Source organism: Suricata suricatta, chromosome 9, assembly GCF_006229205.1.
Source record: "Suricata suricatta isolate VVHF042 chromosome 9, meerkat_22Aug2017_6uvM2_HiC, whole genome shotgun sequence".
Classification (NCBI taxonomy): domain Eukaryota; kingdom Metazoa; phylum Chordata; class Mammalia; order Carnivora; family Herpestidae; genus Suricata; species Suricata suricatta.
In genome coordinates this window covers 82139491-82160311 of record NC_043708.1, presented here as the reverse complement: position 1 = coordinate 82160311, position 20821 = coordinate 82139491, and the positions used below count along the sequence as shown (strand labels likewise).

The 20821-nt window shown below is 45.4% G+C and overlaps 1 protein-coding gene across 2 annotated transcripts in view; it reads left to right on the top strand.

Annotated features, from left to right (window-relative positions):
- Positions 1–20821, top strand: part of EHD4 (EH domain containing 4) — an 82978-nt gene that overhangs the window by 10501 nt on the left and 51656 nt on the right. For both annotated transcript variants that reach the window (XM_029951116.1, XM_029951115.1), the window contains exons 2-3: positions 10758–10934; positions 19117–19214. In XM_029951116.1, coding sequence (XP_029806976.1) covers positions 10758–10934; positions 19117–19214 — 275 coding nt within the window. The remainder of the gene's footprint in view (positions 1–10757; positions 10935–19116; positions 19215–20821) is intronic.

Below are 20821 nucleotides of genomic sequence, written 5' to 3'. Positions count from 1 at the left end.
CTGCATCCCTCTCTCTCCCCAACTCTCTCTCTCTCCTCTGTTCCCCCTGGTTCTCCATTAGGTCTCTCCTGTTTTCCTGCTAGACCTATGAGTGCAAACATATGGTTTCTGTCCTTCTCTGCCTGGCTTACTTCACTCAGCATGACACCCTCAAGGTCCATCCACTTTCCTACGAAGGGCCATATGTCATTCCCTCTCAATATTTTATATATTAATCACATTAAGAAATTAACTTTCTATTACTGATTTTAAAGGAATTTCATTTGAAAAAAACAAGAACAGATGTTGAGCCTCATTAAATTCATTTTTACTTTTTCCTTTAACCTTTGTTCTATGGAAGGCAATTCTGGAAGATTGTTAATAGGTGCTCAAAAAGGGTTCTATAGTTAGGTAACTTTGGGAAGTGCTGTGTTCTGTAGCCTTCTCATGAAGCTTTCCAGTGCTCCCGGCCAACCTAAATAAAGTTTGTCATCACAGTCATAAATTACAAGACCTAACATAGAAGACACTTAATAGATCTTCAATGCATGAGCAAATGAATGACTGGAAAAATTAACAGGACTATAAAAAATTGAGAAGCATCTTGCCTTTGATTCTGGGGAACTTCCTCTCCTTTCATGAAACTCCTTCCTTTCCTTTCTTTCTTTTTCTTCTGCCCTCCTTCCAGAATAGCATGGAAGGCAGACTGGAGTAGCTCCTGGTCCTGGCACATATTAGACGGTAGTGTGCCTTAAACACATCTCAGCCCTGCATGGTTTAAATAACATTCATAGCTGGAAAAATAGAGCTGTAAAAAGGCTTTATCCAGCAAATTCCAGTTTCCTGATCCCACAGGCTAATGTAGATTCCTTAGTAGGCTCAGCAGTTTCAAAGATGATATCATCTGAACAGGCAGCCCTGGAAGTAAGATGTCCATGATTTAACTAAGGGAAAAACAAAAATGAAAATAAAAGTTAGGTTTGACACTTAAGGAAGATATGGAGTTTTAAAATGGAAGTGAGGCTTGGCCTGACTTAGTTTTTCAGTAACTCAAAAAGATTAAAATTTTAAAGGACATGAGATGTTTGTGATATTAACCTCAGTATGATTTATAATAGCAAGAAATGGGAAGCTGTATCAATGCCTAAGAGTAAGGATATGGGAAATTCAATTGTTATACATTCATCTTAGAATAGTATGCAGCCATTAAAAAATTATTTTCAAATAATTTCTGATGGCAGATGGCATGAGGAAAAACTAATGGTGAAAAATCTAGATGCAAAATTATTTAAACATTTTGATCCCAATTTTATAAATCAAAAATTATATTTACAGCAAAATGACTAGATGGAAATATGTCAAAATGTTAGGAGTAGTCATTATCCTGCGCTAATGTGGTCTCATGCAAGCTGCTTACCTTGTCCTAAGCAGAGATAAAATACCGGCTCCAACAACGGTGAGGGCGAAGAGATAAAACATGTGTGAAATGTCTTATAAACAAACTGTACAGTGTGGTTTTATAATAATCTGTTGTGTGGTGGTGTCTGGAAGTGGTGGTGGTGGTGGTAGTGGTGCTTACTTAACTAAGAAACTGTTATATATTGTTTATTAAGCATGAAGATAAACAAAGGAAACAGCTTTAAAAACATCATTTCTAGATTCAACACAAATCAGAGTTAAAGAACTAACCCTTTCTTTTCAGTTACTCTCCTAGTGAAAAATAGCGGATCAAGTAATATCAGTAAAGAACACATTATGTAAAGCTTTCCAACACTGACTATAAACTGAAATGTATTTAAACTCATAGCCTTGGATTTTAAAATAAGAAAATATAACTGCTTCTCCACTGAACTCAAAAGCTGTGCTAAAATATATTTTACATCTATTTGGCTTAAAACCTAAGTAACTAATACTCAAGAGGATAAAATGACTGTTGCAGTTAGTTTAATGCTCTTCTTAAAAATGTCTTAGTCCAGGGCACCTGAGTGGCTCAGTCAACTGAGCATCTGACTTGGTCATGATCTCACAGTTCCTGGGTTTGAAGCCTTTGCGCTGACAGCACAGAGCCTGCTTCAGATTCTGTCCCCCTCTCTCTGTCTCTCCACTGCTTGCAGTTTCTCTCTCAAAAATATTAAAAAAAAAAAAAAAAAGTCCCAGTCCTTATCGATGAATTGAACTCTCAAACTATGCACAGATGCCAAGGTACGCACAAACATTTCTGAAAATCTCATCACGACACAAACCATTTCTGTAGGTTTTGGTTTGAGAATTTAAAAATAATGCTCATTAAACACCCCAAATAACTGTTGTATATTACTTTTTAGGATGCTCACTTGATTACTGAATGCCTACTAAATAGTCTTAGATTTACATCTGCATTAGAATTCACAGAACTCATTCCAATAAATGCTCCTCTTGCTGGCTCATTCAGCCTCTCAAGCTTTGATTTACAGCAAATAGTGTTCTCACAGGGCTAGTAAGAAATCTAGGTTCTATAAAGCCACATAACCCATGCGAGACTTAGTTTTTTCATTTGTAAAGTGGAGATAAAAATAGAACCTACCCCATAAGGTATTTAGATAAACCAGTTTCTTCAGATAAAGACTTCACGTAATAAGTCTTCAAAAGTTAGGTATACAGCAGTCCCCCCACCCCCATCCACTTCTTCACTTTCCATGGCTTCGCTTACCCTCTGTCAACTGCAGTCCAGAAGCAGATGATCCTCCTTTTGACCTATGGTACTAATGCTAATGTCACAATGCCTGCGTCATTCACCTCACCTCCTCTCATCACATAGGCATTTTATCATCTCGTATCATCACCAGAAGGGTGAGAATAGTACAGTAAGATATCTTTATTTTTTTAACTTTATTTATTTTTATTTTTATTTTTTCTTTTGTCCATTTTATTTATTTTTATATATTTTTTAATTTTAAAAATTTGTTTATTTATTTTAATATAGTTTACATTCAAGTTGGTTTCCATATAACACCCAATGCTCATCCCAACAAGTGCCCTCCTCCATGCCCATCACCTATTTTCCCTTCTCCCTGACTCCCATCAACCCTCTGTTCTCAGTATTTAAGAATCTCTTATATTTTGCCTCCCTCCCTCTCCTTTGTTTTTTTTTTAGGGGAAAAAAAACAGCATGTAATTTCTGTCCTCGATGGAAATGTATTAAATAAGCAAACACCCCCAACAAGCAAAACAAGTACTACAATGTAAAAATATTAAAAAAAGAAAACCCTCTCACATGCATAAGTGAAAGATTGCACATACAGTAAGATATCTTGAGGGAAAGAGACCACATTCACATAATTTTATTACTATAGTGTTATAGCTGATCTATTTTATTTGGTATTGTTACTAATCTCTTACTGTTCCTGATTTATAAATTAAGCTTTATCACAGGTGTGTATAACAGGAAAAACATAGTGCATATAGGGTTTAGGTATGCACTGAAGGGCTTGGAATGTATTCCCCCTCAGTAAGGGGGGGCTACTATATTATTAAAATAATTAATGCCTTTTCTGTTATTCCAAGGATAAGTCAGAACCTAGACAGAATGCCTGGATGAATACCAGGGGAGACAAAATTGGCAGCTAGGATTTTAGAAGTCTATCAGTGAATAATGTACCCTGTTTGTTTTTAGTCATTCTTTTAAAAAAGATTTAAAGATTTTATTTTTTTAAAGTAATCTCTTACCCAACATTTGGCTTGAATTCATAATCCCAAGATCAAGAGTTGCACGCTCTACTGACTGAGCTAGCCCATCCTTGCTAATATGGTGTTTGGGTATTTTGAGGGACTTTTCATTGTCCTGAAGATTTTTTTCCCCTTGTCACAAATGACATTTTTTTCTATGACATTAACAATCTTTTTTCTAGCCTAAAAATGGAAGAAAAAAGACTCTGTCCCCATATACACTTGCATCAGATCAGCTCCTTGAACCTGGGCAGGGCCAGTGTGGCCAGGAGCCACAGGGGTCTTCCAGAAACAGGGACAAGGAGTTGGCAGGTCTCCCATCCTCCCCACCAACCTCTCCCCCTCGCTGCTTGGAATCCCAGATGTCTGTCCTTTTCCACATTGATGGCCTGGCTTGTGACTCCTGGAGTAATCACCCTGGAAATGGCAGCCCTTTCTGAGAACACAGGAAAAGTACAGCAAGGTGGAGCCCAGGACAAAAACTCCGTCTAGCACACAGGATGCCTGTGCAGTGGACTTGTTGGCTCTGAACTGCGGTGATGCTCTTGTGTAGTCTTCCTGTGGCCTCTTGTTTCTTTGAATTCTTGTTTTTGCAGATAACGCCACAAAGTCCCTGGAGCTCATAGCTCTGGGAAAGTCTCTGATAACGTCACAGTTTAAAACAGCTGATCAGCCTTGTGCCTGTGGATGACCTATTTTTGTACATTGTACCTGAGGATCCACTCAGACTCTTCAAGATTGCTGGTTTTGTACCTCATCACTTTCTTCTCATGTTGTTCATGTCAGATATTCTGTGTCCTGGTTGTTCTTAGTTCCCTTACTGCATAGGACATGTGCCTGGCTGCCCAGCGGTCTGACCTAAGTGTATCTGAGTGTCACCATCCCCCAATGTAAAACTCTTCTAGGCACTCTGCTTAGAATGCCATATATTAACTCATGTATCTGACAGGTCCTATGTAGGATGCCATCAGCAAGGGACTGTGGGACCCCAGAGGAATGGGGCTGAGCCTTGTGTAAAAGCTAAAGAGCCTCAGATCAGGAGAAAGAAGCCCCGGGTTCCAAGTCCTGCACAGAGTGAGTCTGACCAGCAAGTCATTGCCTGCTCTAATCCACAGGCTCTTCACCTGTCATGACCCAGGGCTGAACTAAATGATTCCTAAGAGAGTTTGGGGCTTCAGAGTTCTGAATATGTGGATTGAGCTCTGTAGGAAATGTCAATCTATCAGAAAAGAGGAGATAGGCCCACAAATAACACCAACCCCAGGTGCTCCCAAGAGAAGGGAAGGTGGGGAGTGGCCAGGAAAAAAAGGTCCTGGAGTGCTCAGGGAGGGAGGACTGCCCACAAGAAGTGATGTTTTCTAAAGTGACTTACAGAGTAGGTAGGATAGAGATCATGAGACCTGATTCTCTGCCAAACAGAGGGAATGATATAAGGGAAGTCAGGGACAGGAATTTCCCTGGAAGAGACTAATCAGGGAGGGAATAAGGCCTGCAGTAGGTGAGGAGCAAGAATGCAGAGTGCAAGACACAAGGGGGTGGTTTGTGGGGTCCTGGAATGGACGCCATCCAGGAAGGACTGGGTTGTTAGTGAAGGCTGTCTGATTAAAGCTGTGCTTTGCAAAAGGAATCTGACCTTGCAGGGCAGATGGGAGAGGGAGGCTGGGGGGCAGCTGGGCAGAACTGAGTGACCAGAGCCCACATGAGGTGTGGTTAGGAGGCAGAAAAGTGAGGGACGGAGGCCAGAGCCAGATGGCCACCTAGGTGAGGGCAAGGAGAAAGCCCCGGACACTGACTGGCTCTGTACCTACTATGTGCCAAATACCAGAGATGCTAGGATACACTGATGACCCAGACGGATGAGGGCCCTGCTCTCAAAGTGCTCCTAACACCCTGGGATAATGACAGGCCAACAGGAACAAGACAGAATGTCAGCTACTGATAAGTGCTCTAAGTAGGAATGAAGGGGCGGGGCAGGGGACCAGTCCGGAGAGGCTACCCCGTCAGCGTGCTTCCTAAGGAAGTGCCATGTGACATACAGAGATCTGTGGGAGGACTTCCAAGCAATCCAGAGGTGGGAATGGCCTTGGCATATTGAAAAGGTGGTACAAAGGCCAGTGGAATCAGACACTCAAACATTCATTACCTCAGTGTGTGTCAGAAATTGTTCCAAGCAAGTGGGAAGCATTAGTGAACAAAAGAGCCTAAAAGCCCTGCTTTCCTACAGCCTACACCCTACCTGGTGGACACAGGGGATATGAAGTCACAAATATAATAAGTGAATTTTCTATTATGGGAGAGTTATGGGAAGGAACACAATATTTTATTCTGTTATGGATAATGCTGCATTGGATAGCCTCACACAAAAATCTTTTTCATGTATCTAGGATTTTTCCTAAGGATAGATTTCAAAAAGTAGAACTGTCCCCATTTTAAAGGCGTTTAACACAAAGTATCAAATTGCTTTTCAGTGAGGTTATACCACCTGATTATATATAAAGGTGTTTATTTTATTACACCCTTAATAGCGTTGAGTGTTGTGAGCTCTTTCAGTGTTCATACATTATGTCTTTAATTGGTATTGCTTTGATAATTAAGCGCTGTGTTTTAGCTGTTTCTCATCTGTGGGAGAAAGTATTACTAAGCGAATTAACAATGTAAGCAAGCTATACAATACCTCTTCATAGTTCTCTTCTATAGAAGACAACTGTTTCTTTGTCAAATATATACCAAAGTATATTTAAGTATACTGTAAAAATAATGTATTGGGGCACGTGGGTGACTCACTTGGTTAAGCGTCCAGCCTCCGGCTTCAGCTCAGGTCATGATCTCATGGTTCGTGGGTTCGAGCCCTGTGTCAGGCTCTGTGCTGACAGCTAGCTCAGAGCCTGGAGCCTGCTTTGGATTCTGTGTCTCCCTCTCTCTCTGACCCTCCCCTGTTCATGCTGTCTCTCTCTGTCTCTCAAAAATAAATAAAAAACATTAAAAAAAATTTTAAGATAATGTATTAAGGTACTGTCTGGTAGGGTTGCTACTTAGGATGTTCTAGCTTCTATCACATTATGAACCTGAAAGTAAGGGGGTGCCTGGGTGGCTCAGTTGATTAATCTTCCAATTCTTGGTTTCAGTTCAGGTTATGATCTTACAGTTTGTGTAAGCTTGAGCCCCACCATTGGGCTTTGTGCTGGAGCACAGAACCCTCTTGGGATTCTCTCTCTCTCTCTCTCTCTCTCTGCCCCTCCCCCATATGCACTGTCTCTCTCTTTCAGAATAAATAAATAAACTTTTTTAAAAAGCAGAAAACAATTCAAAAAAACATGAGCCCCATCCTCCCCTCTCTAGTCCTGCCCACGCCTAGGAAGCTTGTGAGAAGGGGCAAGATTGCAGAGAGCCACCCAAGATGGAACTCAGCACTGGGTTCCCCCCAAAAGGTAGTGCTACAGTTCTCGTCTGCTTTGTCTATTTTGTCGGTGTGTGTGACCTTTGTAGCCTATCTTGCAAGCTAGCCATTGCTGGTAACATTGATTCTATGGGAAAATGCCTGTCGTTTCAAACCTACACTTGAATATAACCCTTTTGTGAGAACTGTGTGTGCTGCAGGGAGCCTGGTGACATCAGCTGCTGTTCTTCCAACCCCCAGCCCCTCTCCTTGGTGGTCCCCCTTCCGCTGTCCCACAAATCTCAGATCTCCTGGATATGGCCTCATCCAGGCCATGGGGCGTGGAAATCAAAGTGGACTTGAAAGGGGTGTGCTCTGGACTTAAATTCTAGCTCTGCTGACGGATGGCTTCATCTTCAGACTTAAGATCCCAAAGTGTCTGTAAAACCTATATTCCACATTCATGTGTGTCTGTGAAATCCACATCTGCATACACCCTGCAAGTGCTAGAGTTTGAAGAATGTGAGATGCTGTTGCTGACTTCCACCAGTATTTCTGAGATTTGTGTGGAATTTCATAAGAATTTGTAAACACGAACATTTCTGCTCGTAAGCATATATATTTACTAGTCTACTAGGTGCCTGAAAAAGTTCTGAAATTTTTAAAAAATTAAATTTGACCGTGTTTTGAAAAGTAGCTCCTTCTCTCTACAGCTTTTCTCTGGGGAAAACGGGGAGAGCTGGCCCCTTGTTGTTAGGGCAGCCCCAGGACCATACAGGAAGACAGCTGGGAGAGTTCTTGTCTCTCACTTTTGAGGAGATACAGAATGGTGCTGCCTATGGCCATGGCCAGTGCCACCCTGTGCATGAGGGCCTTGAACCCCCCTCATGCTCCTCTTCTCTAAGCAAATCACCAGCCCAAACCCAGGTTTAAGCGTGATCTGGAGATGGGGGCATCTGGGTGGCTCAGTTGGTTAAGCATCTGACTTTGGCTTAGGTCATGATCTCTCAGTTCACAAGTTTGAGCACCAGGTCAGGCTCTGTGCTGACAGCTCAGAGCCTGGAGCCTGCTTCAGATTCTGTGCCTCCCTCTCTCTCTGCCCCTCCCCTGCTCATACTTAGTCTCTCTCCCTCCCTCTCCCTCTCTCTCTCTCTCTCTGAAAAATAAATAAACATTAAAAAATTCTAAACATTATCTGGAGACAGCACAAGACCTGGGGTCCACCTGCCTGCATTCCATGTCTAATGAAACACAGTTATTGTGTGACTTTAGGCAAGTTGCTTAGCCTTTCTGATGCCCCAGTTTCCCCGCCTAGAAAATGTGCCCACCTCAGTGTTATGGGGATCACAACACTCAGAACAACTGAACAACTGTGTGTGTGGAGGGCCTCTGTACTCCACATAAATAGCGAGTATTTGGTAAATGCTGGGTGCTATTAACTGATTGTTTTTCTCATGTTTCCTCAAAATGTAGGGGATATATTTAAATGTTACCTATTCTGGTGCTCCACAACTTCACAGAAATATAGAAACTTTGGGTGACATTAACACTAGCAATGAAATCAATTAAATGTTTAGAATATAGCTTGCTGAGATTGCTAAGCAATTTCAATTTTATTGACATAGAAAACATAAGTGTAGAGGGCAAAAGATGGCAAAATTGTGTTGGACAGTTGATAGTGCAGTTCCTTCTACCCCTGGAAATAAAATCACAGGTTCTTGGGACACCTGGGTGGCTCAGTCGGTTGAGCGTCCGGCTTCAGCTCAGGTCATGATCTCACAGTTCGTGGGTTCGAGCCCCATGTCAGGCTCTGTGCTGACAGCTAGCTCAGAGCCTGAAGCCGGTCTTCAGATTCTGTGTCTCCCTCTCTCTCTGACCCTCCCCTGCTCACCCTGTCTCTCTCTCTCTTCTAAAAAATAAATAAAACATTAAAAATTAAAAAATAAAATAAAATCACAGATTCTGGGCCAAAATTTGATCAGTCAGGACATTTATTTTTAATTTTATTTTTTTAAGTTTGTTTATTTTGAGAGAGAAAGTGTGAGCAGAGGAGGGGCAGAGAGAGAGAGAGAGAATTCTGAGCAGGCTTCGCACTATCAGCACAGAGCCTGACAAGGGCTCAAAACCCAGAAACCATAAGATCATGACCTGAGCCAAAACCAAGAGTTGGATGCTTAACCAACTGAGCCACCCAGGCGCCCCATTTTAGAAACCAATAAATAGCTTAGGACCAAACAGACTGTTAGCTGCAGGAATGGGGAGCCGGAGAGAGTGTGCAGGGTGAAAGATCATCTCCCTGGCGGGGTTGGGACATGGCTCTGCCCTAATCATCTCAAACAGGGATTCTTCTCCACCACTCCCCCCCACCCCCAGAATCTTTAGACAGTCAATGTGGAGTGTTATCTGAAGGTGTTGCATTTCCACCTGTTGCTTGGTAATGAGGGAAATGTATTCCAAAATACTCCTTTCTTCATGTTCCCCTTGGTTGCAAAGGAAGGAAGGAGTAGTGTTTGCCCACCTCCCTGCCACTCCATATATGCATATATTTCCTCATGGAAAGGAAATCTTGGGAGGGAGGGCTCTGAGTGGCTTCAGCTGAATGAAGTGCTTGCTGGTGGTGGGCCCACCACTCTACCTCTGGCTGCCTTGCCACACCCCAACCTAATCACAGAGTCAATCTTTGGCCTGTATCGCATGAGTTGATCTCCTCAGCCCCCTGAATAAGAACCCTCGATGACATTTGCTAAGCCCACTGTGTGCAGCTGTGCAGGTTAAACCCCATGAGAGCACTTGGGCAGAGGGGCATGTTGGCAGCTAACTTGCCAAGCTGTGAATCCTGATACAGGGCTGGTGTCTACCTGGAGGAAGGAGCATCTTTTTCCAATTTGCACATAGGGCTGGTAATGGCCCTGGGAATATTTAATCCGAGCCCCTGCCCCCTGCCTCCTTCAACCCCATCCCCCATACCAGCCTCTGTTGCTGCGGAATTCTTTGGAGATCATCTTCCATGGCCATCACCTTCGAGAACCCAAGAGAGCTGTAAAATGCACAAAGGAGGATGTGCCGGTGGCATTGACCACCAGTGACAAGGAGGGAGATAGTTGATTATTTCATTCACTACACTGAGTGCCCTCTGTGGGCAGGTGCAGTGCTGGGTGCTGGGGATAGGCATGTAGCCATAGACATGGGCCAGCCCACAAGACCCCACAAAGAGAGAAGTGCAGTGCCCCTGGTGATCACTGCAGGCACAGGGTGCCCAGCATCCACAGAGGTGTGCCCAACATACTGGAGGGACAGGGACACCTCCCGAAAGGAGGTGGCCCTGAGCAGGCTCTAGCAGGATGCACAGGGAGCTGGCTGGGTACGCTTCCCTGGGGTGAGGTCTGTGGTGCCCATGGAACCTGGAATGGGAATTGTGCTAAGGAAAGGTACATTTTCAGAAGGTCCTGGAAGTCTGCAAGATGTCTGACCTGTCACAAGGCCTCTCAAAGGGGTGGGGGGAGACTTAGGTTGTAGATTTTAAGCTTTGACAATCTGTCATTAGCAAAAGAGTAAAATGCCAGTCATTCTCCTTTTCTTGGGGTCTGTATTCCCAGGGCTTTAAACGATTATGTTAAAACTTGGTAGCTGCAGGAAGCTTTCTGGCCTCTTGCTTTGAGACAACGTGCCAAGTTTCTTTTCTTTTTCCCTCTCCCAGATACCTACTGGAGCAAGATTTCCCAGGCATGAGGATTGGCCCAGAGCCCACCACCGATTCCTTCATCGCTGTGATGTATGGGGACACTGAGGGCAGCACCCCAGGCAACGCTTTAGTCGTGGACCCCAAAAAGCCATTTCGAAAGCTTAGTCGCTTTGGAAATGCTTTCCTGAATCGGTAAGGACCAACAAACTGCCATCATTTGTCAACCTTTGTTTAAACCTTTTCTTTGAATTCTTGCCAGTCACATATAAAGGTTCAAAAATAGAATGAAGCATTTCAGTTGTAGAACAGAGAAACCATAGAGAATATACTTATTGTATTCAAATATTTGAAAGATTATCATAGAAAATTATCATTTATTATCCATTCTGGGTGGCTTCAGAGGAGAGAGCAACAGCCCAGGATTGGACATTATAAGGCTGCACAGTATAAGGAATAAATTTCTAATAGTTTTAGCTGCACAGAAATGGATCCAGTTGCCTTGTGAGGAGGTGAGCTCCCCATCACTGACAGTGTTAAGCGGTGGCTGCATGGCTACCTCTCAGGCGTGGTGTGCAGGGGCGCTCTGCCCAGAGAACCCAGATGATCCCTGGGGTTTGCCTCATCCCCACGTTCAGCCTGTTGATCATTCCAGGACAGGGCACCTTCCCTGCCTGACTGGCCCTTATGCTTCTCATTGCCTCACTTTGAGCCACCTCCTTACTCATTAAGGCAACGGCAGGGGAAATAGAGGCAAAACCACACAAAAAGTTCATTTTGTTACTTGGTCATGACATTACAGATATGAAGTCATGGGACATCTGAGATTCTGTCTTACCTGGAGATGAGCTTTATTTGTACCACGCGGTACCCTTCTCCAGAGCTCCCAGTGAGACGGAGGGGTGCGGAGGCCAGCAGCAGGCTGCCTGGGTGCTGCTGGGCATCCACTCCTAGCTTTTTTTTTTTTTTTAACCCTTTCTCTGTCTTCTCTCCTGCCATCCCCTTTGGCCCTCCATTCCCCTCTCTTATGAGTCTCCTGCCTCAGACTAGTTACTCTGAGGGAGTGGGCTCTTGGAGGGTGCCAAGCCAGGGAGGGGTCATCCCAACCCCTTTAGGAAGAGCTGACAGACAAGAGTCCTGAACTGTACTTCTTTTTAGATGGTTAAAAAAAAAAAAAAGGAATGAAGCCTTCCAGCCAACTGCTGTGCTCCCAGAGGCGGAGGCGCCTCATCGCCCAGCTCCAGGAGGCACATTCACAAGGACTAGGGGATGAATGTGTGCCCAGGCGCTGTGTGGTGGCTGTGCCAGGAGCAGCTCAGGCAACCTCCACAGGTGCCTCTGGGAAAAACTAGGCTTTACAGGCTTTCTGATGCTCTTTACCACAAATTAAAGTAGGCATCCAAATGGCAGCCAGGGAACATGGCAATAGGATAAATGGAAATGCACAGATGATGTGGATGGACTCACAGAGAACTTCCATGTTATCACTGGCAGTGGTTTGCAGAATACTGTCCAGATGGTTTTTCCCACCTGCAGATGCTCTCTGGGAGGGGTTTCCTCCTCATCTCCAGAGCAGCCTTGTTTGGCACCAGAGTCTTTCCTGGGGGAGGAGTAGAGGTTAGAACCCAGGGGGGTGAACACCAGAGGGTCTCCTGAGATAACAGAGGGAAGATGGAATGAGAAACTCCCCCATCAAGGCCCCCCAGGATCTCCTGGTCAGAGAGCGGGCCACAGCCATGCCTCCTGTCTCAAGACTGGCCCCGGAAGGTTCTGAGGACTGGAAAGTGCAGGGTCCTTCTCCATGAAAGACTGCCTGGAATCCTGTGGTTTCATTCCCACTGCCTTTAGTCTTACTCTCTTTTTGCCTGACAAAGGCTTAAAAAAGAAATAAGCTGCCTCTTTTTTGAAATTACTGTTTTGCCAATCCCTATTCACAAAGGAAAATCCTGGAAGGATGACTATTGGCTTGTTTTCTTTTGGCAGATGATTTACTTTCCCAACAGATTTATCTTTTTTCAAGTCCTAAACATACAGCAGATATCTGAGTATGGAAAAGAAGTATTTAAGGAAATTTGGGGGGCGCTGGGTGGCTCAGTCAGTTAAGGGCTTGACTCTTGATTTTGGCTCAGGTCATGGTCTCACATTTCATGAAATCAAGCTCCTGGTCAGGCTCTGTGCTGCTAGCACGGAGCCTGCTTGGCATTCTTTCTCTCTCCCTCTCTATCTCCCCTCACCGCCCTCAAAAAGAAATAAACATTTTTTAAATCAATTAGCATAGGGCACTCAAATGTATGTATGTATTTATTAGCGTCCCTATGGTATCACCAGCAAGGCTAGATCTAAAGGCAGGCAAACTTCTTTTTACATAGCATACTTTCTGGGAACGAGGTCAAAATACAGTACTTAGTAGGAATGGGAATTGGTTGTCTGCCGGGGAGAATTATTTTTCCCCAGATTCACCAAGCAACCACCGGTCACCGTAGGATAGGTCTCATTAGCCTGGCTGGCTCACTATAGGGCATTGGCTTGAATATCTGCCCCCAAGGGAATCTTTTAAAAGAGGTTAGTTAGTACTTCACAAGGTGACACCACCTTGAAGCATTAAGCAAACCAGTGCAGCCTGCGTTGCAACACGTGAGGCTGGTTTCTAAGAAGTAACAGAGGGTCTGCATGCACTTCTGAGAAAAGAAGGCAAATTCCTAAAGAGGCAGCTTCAAATGATAGAAATTCCATACTCCAGCAATAAAAGGAGTTGAGTCTAGAATAAGAAGAGTTCTGTGGGAACAACTTTAATGTGACCTTACTTTCGAGGGGCATTCCACAGACAGGCCCGTCGTGGAGCTGCTCCATGGCTGGCTCCGGAGCCTGTTATCAGGAGGCAGCTCCAGCTCACACCGGAGCCACGACAGTAAGCCCCACCCGAGGGCACGAGTCCCGGGAGGCACCAGAGTATTTTGGTCAGTCTGCAAGTGTCATGTCTGGCATCTGACATGTCCCCCCAGCAGTCTGCTTTTGAATCAAATGTTACGTTTTTCTCTTAACCCACTTTTCTAAGCATGGTGGTGTGTGTTTGCTTTTAATCCACATAGCTGCATACCTTGTTTTTAGTTTAGGATCTAGTTTAGTTTTAAATTGTAGTTATCCACATGGGCCACCTGGGTGGCTTAGTAGGTTAAGGGTCAAGTCATGATCCCAGATGGAGCCCCACATCAGGCTCTGTGCTGACAGTGCGGAGCTTGCTTGGGATTCTCTCTCTCTCTCTCTCTCTCTCTCTCTCTCTCTCTCTCTCTCTCTCTCTCTGCCCTTCCCCTACTCATGCTCTCTCTCTCTTCCTCAAAATAAATGAACTTAAGAAAAAGAAGAAATTCTTAAACTCATACTTCCTTATTGCCTCTGTTTCCTTTTGAAAAGTAACTTTTATCAGTGGCACTAGGGATTTTGAGCTAAAGGAGTCTGAATGGTACTTCCCTGCACCGTCTGTTTAGCCAGCCCTGAAGATGGTGATGATAAAAATAAAAACCGCACTATCTCACATTTGCGTGATGACTTAGCAATAATAGAATACACATGTTTAATTTTGGACTTAAACTATATTTGTTACCTCTCTGTGATTAAGTGAGACTTTAGTAATAGACGGTTATTTTTTTTAATACATGCATGTTAGAACCATTGAAATTTTTTTTAACAGATGTGATTCGAGTATATATCATCAGTCCAGACACATGCGAGCTCTATCATCTAATTTAGCCACAGAGATTAAGGAAAATGGACTTTTGCCAAGAATCACCAGCGAATTTGTTACTGTTTTCAAATCTGAATGATTAACTGGTTTTGTTTGTTTGTTTGTTTTGTGGCATATTTGTCCATTAATAAACCCCCTGAGGCTCTTCCCATTAATCTTTAACCTCAGTATTTGTGGCTGTCAGGTCATTAACCAGAGTTCTTCATTGGCAGCTGCCTGGACGGTCCTGGTCCTGACATTCCAGAAAACCAGTGTCACTCCCTGGCCTGAGGCAGACTTTCCTGGCATTGGTGCATGGCAGCTGCATGCCCTGCTGTGACAGTCAGGAAATCTCGAGAGGCTTGGTTTAGAAAGTACATCCTTAGGTTGGACCACATGAAATTGGCACTATTCAACCTCCTCTACCTGTAAACAGTATAAGTAATTTTGTAAAAATGGCAATTCTGTAAGATTCAATCTAAGGGGTAACTGTAGTCTGGATGTGAAATTCTTCCTGGACAGTGGAAAGTTAGATCACCTGTTTGTGGTAGGACCATGTAACAATAATTATTATATTTATTTTTTTAATATTTATTTTTGAGAGACAGAGTGTGCGCACATGAGAACAAGCATGAGCAGGGGAGGGGCAGAGAGAGAAGGAGACACAGAATCCGAAGGAGACTCCAGGCTCTGAGCTGTCAGCACAGTGCCTGATATGGGGCTAGAACTCACGAGCTGTGAGATCATGACCTGAGCCCAAGTCGTTCGCTTAACTGACTGTGCCATCCAGGCACCCCTAATTATTATATTTTAATACAATGATCATGGTTTGGTTTCCAGGGTCTTTCTGGGTATCATGTGCTATTTACTATGCATTCCTCTAATCAGTGAGTGAGCTGGGGTCGAAGAAGTTGCTTCGAAATTGCACGATACTCTCTCCATTATCAGCACCCGTTTATTTAAACATGATGACAACGTGGGAGTTTTGGGGCTGCTAGAATTGCTCAGACACCTAGAGCTCACAGCATGAGTGAGCAAGGGCTTCTGCTCCCAGGCTCTCCAGCAGTGGGCCGAGAGCAAGTCACAGGGAGCCTCGGGTGGGGAGTTCCAGGGCTGCAGCATGGCATTCCCTTGTTTTGGAATGTAGCCCTCTATGATAAGGCACACAGCAGTGCCTAAGAGCCGAAAACCTGGGACTGAGTCCAAACTCCTGGGTTAGATACCAGTTCCATCAGTTACAACCATGTGACTTGGCAAGTTATGGTGTGTGCCCCTCTGTTCCCTGTCTCGTCCTGTGTAAATGGCAGTGCACGGCCCCTACCTCACAGGTTGTGACAAGGATTAAGTGAGTTAGTGTCTGCAGAAAGTGTCTGGAGCATCGCCTGATACACAGGGAGGAGGCAGTAAATGTTTGTGCCGTTTTATTATTACTGTAACTGCTAGATATCACAACATTGCTTGGAATCCAAAGCAGCATTAGGGTAATGCCTGGTTCTTTTGAAATATAGATCATCAAATTGGAATCTTAGCATTTAGAGGCAATTTTAAAATCTCTGATCCTCTCACGTCCTTGTTTTACTAGGCAGTAAGACCTTACAGCCCAGAGTATCCCTTTATTCAGCCCCCTCTCTGCTACCCCTGAGCCTTGTTTGGGTGTGGGAGTGGCAGGGAATGGAGGTCAAGCACAGAGTGTGGGCTCATCCTCCCCTCCTTTTATTCAAACAAGATGCACAGGCCAGCCCTGCATGAGGAAACACACCATAACAGCCTCTGGGCTTAACTCAGCACACGTCTGCATATTTCGTGTGAAATTTAGAAAGCAAAGCACAGGTACATTTATGTTAGTCACTCTGGCATGGGGTAGGAAATCCATCTTGTGACAGCAAATCTGTGATTGGGAACATTTCAGCACACAAACATAAGAAAGGCCTTGACTGAGGGCTGACTAGAAGACACCAGTAAATAAACCTTCCTTTCTTATAGCCTAAAAGTTAGACAGGATTGCTGTAACAGCATTGCATTAGGCCTTTTTTCTGATTACAACGTAATTATTTAAGAAAACGTGTGGTTCTAACCCCAGTGTATGAGGCCTGCCCGCACATGGGGTTCTGAAAGCTGACTTGTCTGTGCTCCCCCCCCCCCCGCCACCGCTGCCACCATCACCCCCTCCCCACCCTGCCCAAGGCTTTCTTGCTTTCTTTCGTGGCGCCAAAGCCTGGTTTTGCACTCATAGCCCAACCACACCCTTTCTGGATGCTCCTGGAGAGCTCCCTTCTCCTCTTCCCCTGCCCCTCCCTTGCCTCCCTCCTCTTTCCCCTCCTCCCTTTTTCTGCAGTTATCCCTGTGGGCTGCTCAGCCTGCACTCTTGTTTATTGTGTGGTAATGTCACCACATCTGACCGCATCTTGTTTTGTGGCTCTGAGATTTTGCCTCTGCTGTTATGTCAGAAGGCATGGGAGTTGTTGAAAGTTTGTCACTTTGCAGAGAGGGAGTGGCCAGTGTATAAATTTTGAATCCCTCTGTTAACTTCACACTAGAATCTAGGGATTTCATGTTTCGGAAAAATTGATACTGAGTGTGAGCTTGTGGTTTTTGGAGAAAGGTCAGCCTCTCACAGGAATACTTTATGTAAAATAGTTTCATATATGTGCAATTATTCGGCACTGTCAAATGCCTCAAGCCATCTAGTAAAAAGGATGGGACTGTGATAAGAGACTGAATCATTACTGACAAGAAATGCATGCGGTCTACCGCAGATAAGCTCAGAACTCTGTTCCTACCTCAATACTAGAGCATTGCATGTGGTGGTTTGTTTTTTTCTTTGTGAACTTGCAAAGAACAAATGCTTCATGATCTCTGTGTACTTTATTCTCATAGATCTGCTCACCCAGTGTTGGGCAGTGGGGTTTACTTTAAAGGTTTGGAGGATGCACAATAGGCAGGAGAAAATCAGAAATGAGGGGCTTCTCTTAAATTAATTTGACCCTTTATTTTTAACGTTGTGAACGTTCTAACTTTATGGCTTCAGTTCTACTCAGCTGACATCAGAAATATTAGTCTGTGGTCTCCCGCCAGCCATGCATTAACGACATGACCTCAAGATGTCCTAACTAGTTTGTGCTTCAACTTTTCCAGCTGCAAAATGATCATATCTTTTCCTACATTTTCCTGGGCTGACTTGAAGAGGTAGGAAAGAATGTGTAGGAAAGTTGTCCTGAGCACCTTCAAAACCAGCTGATTTGAAATGTCAGCAATTGTACCTCTTGCTGAGGACTGCCCACCCCTGGCCGTGTGGCTGTGCCCCCACCCTGTCCGTGGGGCTGTGCCTGCCACATGTGTGCTCTGAAGGCCAGCATGGCCTCCCTGTCCTGCATTCCCAGCATATTTACTTTCTGAGTGATCCCACCAGTTGCCCTGAATGGAAGAATTGGGCTTTCACTGAGGGTTTTCTAGCTTTCTGCCCACACAGATCCCAAAGTTGGCCATTTACAATACAGGAAAAGGAGAGGCACTCTCCCTCCAGTGTCTGCCTTAAAACAGACCCATTGCCTAGAGAGATCCACCTTGAGCCCCACTGCCTGTGTGGGAAAGTATCAAAGTGTTTCCCTCTGCTACTCCAGAGTTACTTAGTATTAAGCTAAAAAGGACCTCACCAAAAAGAAAAAGAGGACCTCACCAGTCCCTGTCCAGGTGTCTCCATTTATACAGAAGGACACAGGCCCAGAGCTGGGAAGCCCTTGTCCAGGGTCCCATAGCAAATTACTGGCAAAGGCTGAGCTGAACCTGCAGCCAGTCTGCTGATCCACAAGCCCTATGTGGCCCTATTTTCCTCCCACTCCCCTTAGCTTCCATGAGACCGACGCCAGGGCAGCTGACAGCAGCGGGGTCAGGATGAAAAGGAAGAGATGGTGTCAGGCAAGTGAGGGTGAAGGAAAGAGGCTTGAGACACTTGGCCAGCATTCTCCCTCACCTCTGCCTTTCTGTCCACTCTTAGGGTATCCCTTGGGCCCCGAAGCACCTGGAGGATTTGGGATGTTGCCCACAGGTGCTTGCCCCTGCTGGTCCTGAAGCCATATGGGCACCAGACTTCATGCTGAGGCCCTGGGCCACTGGTCCTTCTGCTGTCACACTAGGGAGTGGGCAGCAGCCAGGCAGGGAGTTTGGGAGTGGGGCAGTGACCCTGGAGGAGGCATGGGATTCCCTGGGAGGAGAAGCCCAGGATGATTGGCCAAGGAGCAGCCTGAAGAACAGGCAGGCAAGGCTGACAGGCTTGAGTCAGGCTAACCTGGGTTTAAGGCCCAGCCCTGAGTGATGCTGAAGGTAAGTTACTACCTTCTCTGATGTTAACCTCCTCAAGGGATTACTGTCAAGAGCAAATCAGATGATGTTTGTGAAATATGTAAGTGTTCAGTAAATGTCAGCTAAAGTAAAAATTAACTGTGAAGGATCTGGTGGCTGTAGCATCAGGTACCAAGGCACCTTTCCACACCTGCCCGAGGGTCTGGCATCCAGTCCCCGCGGCCCCGGTGGAGGCGCTGTCAATCCCCTGCAAGTTCCCGCTGTACAGGCCATGTCAGTAACCTTGAGAGACCACGGAGCTCTTCAGAGCTCAGAGATACGCAGTTCCTAATCCCGCCTTTGATCCCTTTCTTCCAGATTTATGTGCTCCCAGCTTCCCAATCAGGTCCTCAAGAGCATCAGCATCATTGACAGTCCTGGCATCCTGTCTGGGGAGAAGCAGCGCATCAGCCGAGGTCAGTGCCCAGCCCTGTCCCAACCCTCCTCTGCCGCTCCTGAGGCTCTCTATCATGTCAGCAGAGGCTTTCTTTTTCTGTCGGATCTGTCCACCCTCCAGGATGCCTCCAGCAGCCCTGGGCAGCCCAGGTGCTGTGGGGCTCCAAGAAGCAACCAGGAGTCCTGGCATCAAAGGTTCTGCATTTCAACTGAAAAACTTTCTGGAGTCTTAGCAGTAATTTCTTGATTCCTTTAAACACTGCCATCTGCCACTACTACCTACCTCATGTAAACCTTCCAAGTTTAGAGGGGACATGCGTATCACTACCAACCATTCCCTTGGATGTGGGAATAAAGGAGTAGGTAGTCACTGCCAGGAAAAGAAGCCCTCCCCCTGCTCTTCCTCCCTCCCCTGAGGGCACATGACCAGTGGCCTCTGCAGCACCCCTCTGATGACTCAGCCCTGACTGGTATCTGTGGTGCCAGGCAATGTACTGTGTGCTGAGGATGCAGCAAAAACAGCTATAGTTTCTGCCCTCACGGAGCTAATGTTCTAATGAGGAAGACAGATGTTAATCAAGTTATCACAAAACAGAAACTAAGACCTGAGAGGCTGCCAGGGTTGCTCAGTCAGTTAAGTATCTGACATCAGCTCAGGTCATGATCTCATGGTTTGTGAATTTGAGCCCCACACCAGGCTCACTGTGGTCAGGGCACAGCCCTCAAATCCTCTGTCTCCCTCTCTCTTTGCCCCTCCTCTGCTTGTGCTTTCTCTCTGTCTCTCTCAAATTTAAAAAAAAAAAAAAAATGAGAACTGGGATAAGTGCTCTGAGATGAGGGCCTTATGTCGAGGGTGGAAGGGACCTGGCCTGCCCTTGGGGTCTTGGGAAAGACACCTCATGGAAGCAACATTTGACCCAAGACCCGAAGGGTAAGTAGGAATTACCTAAGGGAGGCCCTGCGGTGGGGAAGGAGAGACTAGAAGGTGTTAAGAGGAGATTAACAGAGAAGAGAAAGTGCTTGTGAAGGACAGTGAAGTCGGGCTTCTTCAGCCTTCTGGAAACCAGACTGAACCCTAACCTTGTCTAGCCCTATGCACGGTGGTTAAACAGATGGGCCTGCTCTCTCCCCCGCCCTCCTGGAGAAGGGGACGTCAGGGGCGGCCGGAGGACACAGCTTGCTCACAGTGAGGAGATGCCTGACCAGGAGGGCGGTAAGTTGGATTCCCGAAGTCACAGAGGCAGGTCAGGGGCCCCTGGCCCTTGAAACAAAGGCCAGTCTTTTGAGGCTTTGCTAGGAGGGAGAAGACAGAACAGATGAATTGCTGCTTCCACTTGTCCCTGACACATTTTCATAACTCCTTGAACAGCAAGTCAGTAAAACTGTGTTTAGAAGTGTCAGGGTCCAAATGGCCTACAGACACATAAAACGATGCTCAACATCACTCATCATCAGGGAAACACAAATCAAAACCACACTGAGATACCACCTCACACCAGTCAGAGTGGCTAAAATGAACAAAGCAAAAGACTACAGTTGTTGGAGAGGGTGTGGAGAGATGGGCACCCTCATACACTGTTGGTGGCAATGTAAACTGGTACAGCCGCTCTGGAAAACAGTGTGGAGG